At 37.7% G+C, this 13,292-nt stretch overlaps 1 protein-coding gene across 3 annotated transcripts; it reads right to left on the bottom strand.

The window, feature by feature from the left end:
* Positions 1 to 4,876: 4,876 nt before the first annotated feature.
* LOC104246069 (putative late blight resistance protein homolog R1B-16) lies at positions 4,877 to 12,343 on the bottom strand. Of its 3 annotated transcripts, none has more exons than XM_009801802.2 (5): positions 12,095 to 12,343; positions 11,557 to 11,629; positions 6,726 to 10,822; positions 5,431 to 6,606; positions 4,877 to 5,198 (listed from the first exon to the last, which is right to left on the bottom strand). In XM_009801802.2, coding segments are annotated over exons 3-5 (5,226 nt in total). In that variant the 5' UTR covers positions 10,775 to 10,822; positions 11,557 to 11,629; positions 12,095 to 12,343; the 3' UTR covers positions 4,877 to 5,197. The 3 variants fall into 3 exon arrangements, with proteins under 3 accessions (XP_009800104.1, XP_009800106.1, XP_009800105.1); XM_009801804.2 differs by having other exon boundaries at positions 4,877 to 5,194; XM_009801803.2 differs by lacking the exon at positions 11,557 to 11,629.
* Positions 12,344 to 13,292: the final 949 nt, after the last annotated feature.

Genomic DNA, 13,292 nt, shown 5'->3' with positions numbered 1-13,292 from the left:
ATCTCCCCTATGAGCCAAGGTCCCTTATAATTATCATGCATGCACATAATGTTATTCCAAAGAATATGTCTATTACCTAAATCATCACTTGCGTAAATTGCAGTAAATAGACACTTTAGAGTAGAGGGGTGTACCTGGATGTGGCAATGTATCTCTTGGCGTATGGATGCCACTAGTTCTACTGTGAGTGCTTCATAAAGCCATAAAATGGCTATACCTCCCGACTAATCAATAGCAGCTTCCTCAATTAATCTAGTGAAATTGAACTCATCTTTCAAATTTTGATGATCCTGGTAGTGTGTTTCCAATAGCACAACCAAAGAAAGACGATTGTAGTCAAGTAAAGAGCAAAACTTACGTAGAAAATCCGCAGACTGGGCTCCTCTACAATTCCATATGATAGAAATTCATATGAGTATCATTTGGGGTGAGCAGTGGGCTGCTCTATGAGTTCCTCATTGTAGTGGTTCTCTCTCCTGGTCTCAGACGTAGGGTTGGCATTAGTAGTATTACATATTTGCCCATGTCTGGATTGATTGTGGGCCTGATGCGAAGGGATGTTGCCATTAGATTTGAGGGACAACGAATGTAAATTTTTCTTTCGTATTCCTCTTTCTCTGGACAAAGACCTTTATTCCATCTAGCCATGCATGCACTAGTCTTGTCTCCATGTTGTAAAGTATCGCCGCTTCGAGTTCTTCTTGAAACGCTCTGTTTTATTCTACTTGATTGTGAGGGTTTGGTGGGGATAGAAGAGGAGGTGTAAGGGGTTCCAATATGGGAGTGGGGTTCAATGGGACTGAATAGGGTTGTATCCATGGTGTTGTTGGAGTTTGGAGGGGAAGTGGATAAAAAGGCATCTAAAGATATTGTGGGTGAAGGTGGGTGGGGTCCCAAAAGGGTGCTGGTAGCTGGAGAGGATGATATGGTGCTAGATATGGACTTTGCATCATAGACCAATGGTACCGGTCATAGAGTTCCGTCCCTAGGGTCATTCCCTCCATTACTATTTGCGCAAGGTCCACTGGATTGTTGATGAGGATTGTCATTTCCTGATGATTTACCTTCATAGTGAAGGTTAAAGCATTGTTTTGAAGGGCAATCTCTAGCCAAAATGATGTTTTGTTATTGCATGTGGTGTTTGAGCAGTGTATATTATGATGTTGGGTTCCATAATTAGATGTGAAGGTGGGAGGGAGTATGGATTGTGAAGAGGACTGAGACGATGAATGTTTTGTGTGTTGGGAGTATTGGGTTGTCTGTGAAGATGGTTAAAGTTGTTTGGGATCATCTTTGTATTTGAAGGATTGGATAAGGGATGAGGGTTGGGTTGTATAGAAATTGGAGTCTGATTTAACGAGGAGTATGTTGAAGTGGTGGAATTGGACGGTGGAGTATTATGAGTTGAAGGATTTTGATGTAGAGGTAATTGAGTGGTAGTAGGTGTTGTATCTTTAGATATGGTTTGCATGGAAGATATAGTATTGTGGCATGATGAGGAGGGAAAACCGACATAGGAATTAGAAGTGTGATGATTAGGTAGGTTTGTTACTAGGTTTTGTAGGGATGTTGTGTTGGATTAGGTTAAGGGTGGTGAGAATGCTTGCATGTGGGTTGGGGTATCGTGTCTGTTTGCATGGATTTGGATAGGTGTTGGAGTGTGTTTGTATTGTGATTGGGTTGTAGGGGTAAGTTTGTCTGTTAGGGAGGGGGTTTAATTAAAGGGCCGACTGTAGTAGTAAAATCATCCCTTTCATTATTTAATAAGATGTCAAATTGATTAGTAGTTAAAAAATTTGATGTGACACCTTTATTAGTATTTAATACAGTTGATGTGGAGTCTTTAGTATAAATATTATTTTGTGAAGGATTAATAGTGTTAATAGATAGATTATTAAACAAAAGCTTGTTAGGGTTGTTAATTATATCTATTGGCTTCACATGCTTACCTGGGAATGGAGAAGCTGAAGAAGTAAAATCTGTTGTGGCAGTTGTTTTCATTGGAGATTTCTTTGGAAACTGTACAATCTTCCATTCGTCATTACTAGACTGTGTTCACGGAGTGATATGTGTAGTGGAATTTGGGGGTGGGATATAAGAACATGTCCTCTAGTTATGGCTAAGTCTACCACATTTAATACAAAGCATGTTTAATCCTTTGTAAAAGATAGTTTGGTTATGGCTGCCTATAAAAAGATGATTTTAACGGTTGATCCAAAGGTACCTCCACACATAATCGTGCATATCTGCCTCGTGTTGTTGTAGAGGTGCATGCATCAACTGTAAGAAGTTTACCTATTTATTTCCCAATTTTTGCAGTAGCTGAACGTCGTAAAATTCAATGGGTAATTCTGACAGACGTAACCATATTGCTGAAGATGTGATTTTTGTTTCAGAAGCCATAATTTTGGCTCCCATTGACGGATGGAGCGAAAATGGTTCAAGACGAACTAGGGTCCATCTTGCAAGGCATGAATTTTGTTTTCCTCCTTTTGGAATTTGAGAAGGAAAAAGTCAGATCCTAGATCGATTAATGGAAGGTTTTCAGTTAGTTTCCATTAAGCATAAATTTTTTGCCCAAGAAGTTAGTGTTCAACCTTTCGACCAAAAACTTTGACAATAACAACATGCTTCCATGGGGCATAAAGCCTTATTTTCTCTTCAAGTGTTAATGGAATGAAATTGGAAGGATCAGTAGGTGCCTCTGTTTCTTCAAGGTTATCTAAACTAGGGTTAATAGAGGAAGTGGTGTTAGTATAGGAAGGTATGCTATTGCGGGAGAGGAGTGTATGAAGGTAAGATTTTGAAGTAAAATCTTCTAGTTGTGCATGGGAAACAGGGGAGTCTATATTCATGGTGGTATCTGTAGTGATGTCCGGTAGCTTAGGTGGTATTGAAGATGAAGGTTCATATGGTTGAGAGTTCATAGTAGAGAGAAAAGAAAGCTCTTTTTGATCTTTTGTTCCAGTTCTCTAGTTTACCTTGTACTATGCCAACCGAGATTTTGGTTACAGTAATTGAGTGGTCTTTTCTTTTAGTATATGCTCGTTTAAGATATTTCTTACTACAGTAGTTTGATTGTACTGCTGTATTTCTCTATTAGGATTGGACAATGTGAAATAAATGAAAATGGACTCCGTAACAGAACACGGCTGGTCCCTCGATAGAAATGACACCGGCTAGCCGCTTTAAAGAATTGTTATTTAGAAGTTAGTCATTGTGCTCTAAATTTTAGTTTTTCAGTTCAAATTTTCATGATAAAAAGATCATGAATTATCCTTAAGTTAAGATTTTTAGTTTAAAATTTCAAGAAAAAATAAGTAATGGCTAGTTTCTAAATAGCATTACTAAAAATGGTTATCTGTGCACTTGCCCCGGGGTCGGGCGATACAACTAAATGGGCATGGGCCTGGTTGAGATCATTTATAGTGAAAATAACATTGGCTAGATAGTTTTCAGACTGGTAATTAAAAAATAGCCAGCATTTGCAAAGTCATTGAAAAATAACTACTATTTTGTTGCAACACGAAAAGTTCCAGCATAATATACTGGAGATTGGTGCACCTGTGTATTAACTTCCAGCATATTATGCTGGAACTCCAATACACGGAATGTTCCAGCATAATATACTAGAGATTGGAACATCTGTGTATGAGCCCGAGCATATTATGTTGGAACTCCGGTATATTATGCTGGAATTCCAGTATATTGCTGGAATATTTTTCGGATTTTGAACAGTGTTTTCGTTCAAATTTATCTTTACATGAAAAGTAGCTAAATTTCGATTACTTTTAAAACTGTGACTAGTTTTTCAATTAGCACTTGTAAATCTGGCTATTTTTGAATTTCGTCCAGATTTGTAATGGTTTGCACAAAGCACATTGGCCTAATCCGTGGGAACATATGATTTTCTTTTTAATGAATATATTCTGACAGCATTATTAATTTTGCAGCATCGATTTGTTAAAGCTCTTATAGTGGATGATCTGCCTTATTTTTCAGGTTAACAGCCTCATCCATAATAGACAGTTGAGTTACCTATATGTTGTAGTTATTTTTTAGAAGACTTATATAATAGCATAAAATATTTATTTATTATCTACGAATTAGATTAAAGTCTTTTAATGATGGACTTATTCTTTCACTTGTCTCAATAGAAATACATATTTATCCACGAGGATATATTGTATGTCCTATTTTATCACCCAAATTCGTCCTCTTTAATCGCAACTAGTAAATTAATTAATATTGCATTGAACTTTTATATCCCTACTGAGTTTACAGTGGATATTAATATGATGGAATTGAGCAACAAATAGTTAAGTTCTTTTCTTAGTTCAGTTGTATTTGACAACTCCCAAATTATTAAGGGCCCGTTTGACCAAAAAAAAAAAATTCATTTTTTTCCAATTTTATTTTATTTTTCCAAAATCCATGAAAATTTCAAATTTCACTTGAAGTTAAATTTCAAAAGAATTCGAAAACTTGAAAATCTCCAAAAAGTTGTTTTTAAAATTTTCAATTCAAATCACTCACAAAAATTCAAAAATAGCTCCAAATTATATTTATATCCAAACACAACTCTAATTTTTAAATATCATTTTTACTTTAAAAAAATTCACTTTCAATTTTCTGTTGAGGTCTATCCTGCAGAGGTATTCAAATTGGATCAGTGATTGATTTCTTTTCGAAATTTTGCAATTCTTATGTCCAAGCACCCACTAAATATAGACTAGCTTTTCAAATTCTGGAGTTATTCTTTCTTATGTTACTTTATTTTAACAGAAATACTAGTCTATGAATCAAGATATCAAGGTTTCAACAAATAACAGTCATTTCTTCAAGATAAGTAACGTAGATTCGAAAAACAGAAACATTGAAATTGTAAACTGCAGGTTATTTGGTAGCTATTAATAAAGTCATTTCAAATTTCCAAGTTGTTAGACGTTTATTACAAGTTTCACCACAAATCAGTGTTTATGTTCATTCAAACACTTCACTTCTTACCACCAAAGATGTGGTGCAGCCGGTGAGGTTGTTCTTCCCTTAACCAGAGGTCTCGGGTTAAAGCCCTGGGTACAGAAAAATCCTTGGTATGGAGCGTTTTCCCCCGAATGGAGCCTTACGCGGCGCGAATCCGGATATAGAGCAAGTCTAGCACTCAGATTCAAGAATATAGCAGATGACCTGTTCTCTTTCTTTTCAATAAGAGCAGGTAACTGGAATAAGTATAATAGTAGTAACAAACTATGTTGTGCGGACTCTCCAAAATGATGCCGTACCCGTGTCAGATCCTTTAAAAATACACTGTTTTTGGAGGATCTGATACGCACCTGGAAAGTTTTTTGGAGAGTCCGAGCAACATAGGTAACAAATAAGCATATTTTGGAGTAAAAGAAGACCGAATGAGAGAACATGACAAAAACATACCAGATAAGAGTCAAAGGAGATGATCTTGTAGCCCAATCTGGAGGCTGTATTCTAACAGTGAACGCACCATTTGCCATTTCTTCATGTTGCGTTGTCTGAATTTCCTGGGCTGACTCGGCAACTGACAAGTTGCACCAATTTACTTCAATGCTTCTTAGAGATACAGAATCATCAAAATGAGAAGGGATTTTCTCAAGCCGCTTACATTTGGTTAAAACCAAACATTTAAGCTTAGGAAAAGCATCATCAGATACAGACCACTGTGCAATATTGATGTCGTCCAATTCTAAGTATGTGAGTTCAGGGAACTCTGAATCTTTCACCTCCCAATGATTCCCTTCAAAGGCTCTGAGATGTAACTTAAGAATCTCCAAGTTAGGCAGCTCTCCGATCGTTGAAATTTGGCTCCAAGGTAGACGAAATTTTGATAAAGTCAATTCCCTTAGTCTTGAGGGGAAACTGAAGACATGTGGAAGTTTAGCTGGATAGCTGTTGGAAACAAGCTTGAGGGATTCAAGGTGACTTAGGGACTCCAATCTGGGAAAAAGAACACACCTTCCCATAACTATCTTTGAATAACCAAATGTTTCCGAAAATATGCAACTCAGCTTTCTTAATTTTGGCACCTTTCTCAATATCATCTCTGTATCTTCACCATAAGAGAGATGTGGAGTGGAAAAGGTTTCCAGATTATCTAATTGACAGTCAGCAAGTGATTCACCCATGTTGTCATGCAAACTAAATGAAGCACAATTCTTTACATGTATATGCCTTAATTTCACCAGCTTCAGAAGTGAACTAGGTAATTTCACCTCTCCTCCCAATCCTCGTACCACAAAAGTTTCAAGATTCCATAGCTTAGCTATAGATGAAGGAATTGAACTTGCACCAGTACGAGCAGCAAAGTACCTCAAATGTATTAGCGATTGTATTTCACTCGGAAAAGTACCACCAATGTTGAAAGATTCCAAATCCAACACTTTAACGAGTTTGAAACTGTCAAAGATAAAAGATATATTATGCGGCCATAACAAGTTATCCGGATCAATCACATTGAGTACTAAGGAGCGAACATTTGAACGAGATGGCTGCCACTGATCAATATGATCCTCGGAAGAATGAATAAACAGTATATATTCCATAGGCTTTTCAGGAAATGTGTCCCCTACACAGAATCTGATTAAAGGAAAAAGATGAAAATGAGTAGGGATAAACATAATATTTGAGACAAGGGACACATCATTGCGCGTACCTAGAAACTAGTATAATAAAATTAGTGCAATAATTATTTATACCCGTTTATCCGGAGAAGGAAATTCTCTTGTTTGGCCTTTTCTAAGCAGAATTTGTGCAACAGATCATGAATCCGGCATGTTTTCACCTTGCCATTGGGTTTCTTCTCCACGTCCATCACTAAATTTCTACTAATAAGATCTTCCAAGAAACCTTGTGCAGCATCTTCTGGTCCCTTATTTGCTTGTACAAAACCCTCGGCAAGCCACAACCGAGTCAATTTTGAGACATGAATATTCTTGCCCTTCAAAAATCCTCCAAAATAGAGAAAACAAGGCTTCAGCTGGTGTGGTAAATTCTTGTAACTGAATCCAATCATAGACATGCTCTCTTCCAAGCAACCAATGTTCTGCGAACCTAGACTTTCTTCTATTTCTTTCCACAATTCTGCTTTCTTCTTTTTCTCTTTCAGAACACCAGCAACCAACACAATGAAGAGAGGCAACCCTCCACAAGTTTTTGCTATTCGAAACCCCACATCAAGAAGTTCAGGTGGACAGATCTCTCCTTGAAACACCTCTTTCTGTAATAATGTCCAACTCTCATCATCTCTGAATAAACGAAGATGATGGGGTTTACTATAACATTGAGCATAACTGGCAACGTCACTCAGCCGTGTCGTTAGAATAATTCTACTCCCGTTGCGAGAACCTCTACAGCACATATGTAAATAGTCCCACACTTTAGTGTCCCACACGTCATCAACGAGAATTAAGAATCTCTTGGTCAACAAGAATCGACGCAGCTCATCAGCTAATTCGCCATCTTCTTTTAAATTGCGATCAGTAGGCTCAAGCACATCATTCAAAATGGTAAGCAACAATTCTCGCCATGAATATACTTGAGTCACACAGCACTGAGCACGGACATCAAAGTAAGAGGTGACTATTGGGTCACTGTAAATCTTCTTTGCAAGTGTAGTCTTACCCAATCCGGGCATGCCAAATATTGAGATAACGTCTAGCTCAGGTGATCCTTCAAGTAGCTGCTTCTTTAATTCGTTCATCGCATCCTGAAATCCCTCCATTTCTTCATTTGTTCTTGGAGTATTGGCTGATAATGATGGTAAAAGATTACCGGAGGTCTTTGCAGCTGCGGTCACTGCCACATCATTATTCTTTCTTTCACAAGTCTCACTAACAACTGCATTTACAAGATTAATATTCTTAACAACTTCAGAAATCCAAAGAACTTTGTACCAGAGTGGATAAGAACAGGCCAAGCACGAGTCAATGACATACTCTGCCTTGTATGCAATTTCTGTGCTACTTGTTATACGACCATAAACTTCATCATGCTCATCGTAGCTTTCTGCAAATTGATCGGTCAATGATCTTAGACACAACAAGCCGTCCTGGAGTAATTGAATCTGATGCTTTAAGTCGATAATCAAATCGAGCTTAGAACTTGACAGCTCGCCCAATTTTCCCAAGAAACAATCGAGAAATCCTAATCCATTTGTCTTGGGGAAGCTATAACATGAAGAATCTGGAACTTTGAAACAAAACATTTTGACCTCTGCTTCAACAAACCTAAGCAATTGCTTGACATCAGAGAGATGTAACATGTCATGCCAAGCAGGAGTATAACCCTTGACATGGAAGAAACAGACAAACATAATATCTTGAACACGCTTCATGAGGTCTTGGAGTTCTTGATGCATATCGCGATGCTGTATAATATCTGCAAGGAAAGAGCCCAAGTACACCAGTTTTTCTTTGACTACTGGGACCTGATTCTTTAGATAAGAGATTGAATAATCATCAGAGTTCAGCACCCTGTCCTGGTGGTTTAATAAGAAAATAATGTCTTCCCCATCTGTCACGTTCCATGGTGATGCATCCAGAAGTTGAAACCATACTTTTCTGACCTCTACCTTGACAGACTCAATCTCTTGTGGCAAATCGGATAATGAAAGCAGCATTTTTTCAGTGCTACCTCCATCCATGAAACCTTCATAACAAAAACCACAGACTTGTACTAACTTGTTGGCAGTCCCTTCAGCATGCCTTAAGAGATCATGCACTTCGTTAAGCTCTGTGTGTCGCATGAGAAGATCCATGAGGAAAGCTCTAAGGAAAATAAGATCCTCATGAGTACTTTCAATCAGATCCAGAATTTGAGCTTCCAAAGTGGCTTTGTGCTTTAGTAGATCCATCAAGATTCTCTGAGACTCGATAAGCTTGAAAGCAATTGTCAAAAACTGAAGAACAAGATTGACCTTCCTTATTTTGTTGCTATCCACAACATCCTCATAAGATAAACATATAGCAGACTCAGACTCGATTGCGACAGTTCCAAATCCTGTCAAGAGATTATCCTCCTTCTTGTGTCCTCCACTGTGATGCACTAGAGGATCGACAAGATATGTTGCCAGAAGCAACAACCCATTGTAAAAAAATTTATCCTCATTTGCAGCAGTAAATGTAAAATTGGTTTCATCCTTCAGTAGAAGCTTGGAAATAATATATTCATGAAATCCCATCAAAATCTCATCCATCTTGGGGCTATCTGAGGATGGTGCCTTTGAGGATTTTAGCATGTTGAAATAAGAATCAATGACCTCAAAGTTAATAGGAAGAAAGTTCAGCAGATCTATTGTAGGATGGTCTAGTGTCGATAATGCAGAAATGTCAGGACACATCTGTCTAATTGCTGCTTTAATAAACTTGAACTTAAGAAGCAATTGTACATGCAAGCGATTTGTTTGCCTGGACAAGTCTTCTTGCTCCGAGTCATGAGAAAGAGTGACTGACCATGCTTGGCTAGTCACAGATTGAATAAGGGTCAGAAAATCAGTTATCTTAATTTGTTCTTTGCACTTCTCCAATGAATCCATGAGAAAAGTTCCCAAGAATATCAGCTCTTCCCGGATATAGTGAATCAGATCTTTCAGAGGAGCTACTATGGTGGATTCACTGTTTAGTAGCTTAATCAGACAGGCTTCTAACTTGACATGACTAAACTTCAGTTGCAAATGAAAAAACACGCGCTTCATTTCAGTAGTTTCGTCCATTTCCTCATCATAGGAGGAGTAGATGGCAATTGCTGCTTCAATGGCCAGGGCCACAATATTTGATTGAAGAGAATTGAATTCTTCGAGTGGAGTGAATTCTATTTCTATGTCCCGGAGATATCTAGAAAGATAAAGAAGTCCTTGTTGAAGCCACGGAATTTGATTGTCAAGGAAAACTTTCAAGGAAGTATCACGGATTACTAGCTCTTTCAGATCCTCTTGGAGAGCACTGACAAAGCTAAAAGGACTTATCCTTACATTCATTGTAGTATCTAACAATGATGACTTTGACACTGTCAAGAGGCTCTTATAAATCTGCCTCAATTCAGGCTTAAAAGGACTTATCTTTTCCAGCAATTCAGAGAACTCGCGATCCATAGCTTTGCCCACCCCTAAGAAACACATGTGTGTCGCAGTGTAAGCTACATCCTCAACATGGGTGAAGAGATCCTTCATATTCTCATGCTCAATGCACCACCTTGTCGTTAACGTGAAGAAGACTTGTAGATACCTCAGCTTCCTTTTAAGCACATACAAGCGAGAGGCATGCACTAAACTAAAGGACAACAGTTTGTCATGAGCAGTATCAAGCAAAACTTCGATAAAACCCACCATCTCCATAGTGATTAGGCCAGGTGAACTTGACGGCTTTGAAGCTTTGATTCGCTTAGCAATATTCTCGGGTTTAGTTATTTTCAGCACCTCTAAAATCATTGGGCTAGTTGATGTGGATGGCTTTGCAGGTTTGAGTCGCTCAGCAATATTCTCCAGTTTAATTATTTTAAGCACCTTTGAAATCATCATTCTGATGGTGCAAGTCCACTGGCATTGATCCATGTGAGACCATATCTCAGATCCATCATAAGCTTCTACAAATAGTGCCCCCAGTTGTGCAGATATCGCGTTCTCAGGCTGAACTTGCTCCAGTTTCTCGAGAAAAAACCTTACATCCGCTAGATGCTCTGCAGCATCATACAATTGCTTAATTGTCCAACTATCTACAAGCTCCGTCATGTTCTGACACTCCCTGGCCATCTACTTTCCACCTTTTCAGTTTCCTTGAATTGTTGTTCGTAATGAATCCTGCAAGTAACAAAATCAATATTTTCGGAGCATGACACTACAATATTTCATGCAGTTTACTGATTCCATTTCGGCATTACCCTTAAAACAGCAAAGATTCTACCATTTACAATTTAAACTTTTACCCATATTTTTATTCTTTACAAGTGCATCAAGGGCCTAGATATTACAGGTATACACCAAACGAAGTTGGGATACCTTCGCAATTATCTGTTTCCAATTTCCAAGAGCAAATGAGGGATGAAAATCTCCATTATAATCTATTTGCGACAACTGTGTGCAGCTGCAGCTAAAATATGGTCAAAGAAGTGTCTTGTCTCAACCTTTGGATTCTTTCAAGAACTTTGGTAATTATGGTTCCTACCCTATACAGTGGCCAGAGGAAGTTGGAACAGGTTCCTCAACATTTTTGGTCTACAGTGAGTTGTACTTTAGTGCTTATAAGCTGAAAAGCTATAAGTTGGGGGTGACCAACTTATAACTTTTGGTTGATTTAGACTTATAAGCATTTTGGATGTTTACCAAACCCGTAGATACGCGAAAAGGTGTTTATAAGCCAATTTGACCTGCTTATAGTGTACCAAACATCCTCTCACTCATCAATACTTTTGTACTTTGCATCATATGGATGCCTCTTATTAATAACACTTATAGTTTACCTTATTAAAATGAAACATCTTAGGTACTAAAAGCTACAAGCAAAACATAATAAATTGGTAAAGAAAGATATTGACCTTGGTAACTTCAGCAGAGGTGATCAGAGTAACAAATGCTTCAAGAAGCAAGAGCCAGTCTTATATCTCCAACCTATCAACCCATAAGAAAAGTGCATTTCTCAAGAAACACATAAAGGAGAACAAGATATCTGAAACTTTTGGTTTTCTCATTTCTTTTCTACTTTCCATCAGAGTAAAGTATTACATAGTGGCGCAGCCAGAAATTCTAACAAGAGAATTCAGAAACATGCAACTTGTACAATGAGTGCGCACATTTAGGGAGATTCAACGGTCCATTTATATACAACAACAAACCAAGTGGAATCCTACGAGTGTGGTCTGGGGAGAGTATGTGTAGACAGAGCTTATCCCCGGGATTTTTACACAAATAACCGGTCATTCATTGGTTACTATTTTTAGTTTACGTTATTGGGTGAGCGGCTATTTAAGTTAATTCTTCTCATCGTACCTAACGAAGTAGAGGTATATATACAAAACAATATATGTTTAGCTTGTTTGTATAGTGTAAAATGAAGAAAAGAAAGACACTGCTTACTTTCATAGTTTCATATTGGTGGAAGGAAACCCAATATCAAACAATTTTGTACAGTGATTGAAGTGCTCAAACGCCCAAGACACAGAATCCAGCGCCTGCACCTAATAATGTAAAAGGAGGGAAATTAATTGGAGTATTTTATTTTTGCTAGAAAAAAGAGCTCATCCCCGATATAGTTCATAAGACCCGAGACTAAGAAAACACGGTGTGGACTATAGAGGAAATGAAGAAGACTTGATCAGTGCTAGATCTGCGCTGCCTAATTAAACAATGACCAAAAGTACATGACGGAGAGAATTTTATGTTATAGGTCACCACAACCAACAAAAGTTGTGTTTAGGACACTTTCTCCATTTGAAATGTGGTTTTGTGGGGACCATTTGCTGACACCTCAAGTCAAAGAGAAGTTACTTGGGTAGTGAATTGTGAGGCCCAGCTAACAGGATTAAGTGATAATAATAAAACACGAAATGTAATTAAATGGGTTGTGGACTGATAATTTGAGAAATTAAACCAACCAGGATATGATGCTAGCTTCAGCTTAATAAGGACATAACCCTTGATAGATTAAGGATTAGAGCAGAAGATTAGTAGGTAGTTGAACGTTTCTCATTTGGGTCATGTGGTTAGTTCGCCTTTAAGTATTGTACTCTCCATTGTTACTACTTGTTCTTTTTCTTCCTCTTTCTCTTCTCTCTTTCTCCTCCTTCATCTTCCTTCTTCTCCCTCTTCTTCTTTTTCTTCTTCTCCTCTTCCTCCTTCTCATCCTTTCTGAGCTGAGTATCTATTAGAAACAGTCTCTTTAACTTCACTAGGTAGGGTTAAGGTCTATGTACACATTACCCTCTCCAGACTCCATTTGTGAAAATATACTGAATATGTTGTTGTTGTTATTATCAACCAGATAATTTGATTTCTTTCTGGACAATATATATTCCCTCCATTATGATAGTTCTGCGACAGCAAGGTCATTTTAAAACCAACTCTTAATAGATGACTAATTTCGCTAAGGTTTAGGGATAAATTTGAATTGTCACGACCCAATTCCATTATAGGCCGTAATGGCACCCAACACCATTGTTAGGCAAGCCAACACTGATCAACTAGTGATTTCCCGTTTTAAATAAATTAGTAAATGATAAATTTTCCTTGTTTGTTTAAAAATTTAGGAGTTTGTAATTGTAACATAAATAAATGG

This window comes from Nicotiana sylvestris, chromosome 10 (genome assembly GCF_000393655.2).
Source record: "Nicotiana sylvestris chromosome 10, ASM39365v2, whole genome shotgun sequence".
In the NCBI taxonomy this organism is placed as follows: Eukaryota; Viridiplantae; Streptophyta; class Magnoliopsida; order Solanales; family Solanaceae; genus Nicotiana; species Nicotiana sylvestris.
This window is presented reverse-complemented; position numbering and strand designations above follow the sequence as displayed.

Coding starts and splice junctions, on each gene's coding strand:
- LOC104246069 (XM_009801802.2), bottom strand. CDS start 10,774: ATGGCCAGGGAGTGTCAGAACATGACGGAGCTTGTAGATAGTTGGACA. Junction 6,607..6,725: donor TTCCTTCTCCGGATAAACGG/GTATAAATAATT, acceptor TCCTTTAATCAG/ATTCTGTGTAGGGGACACAT.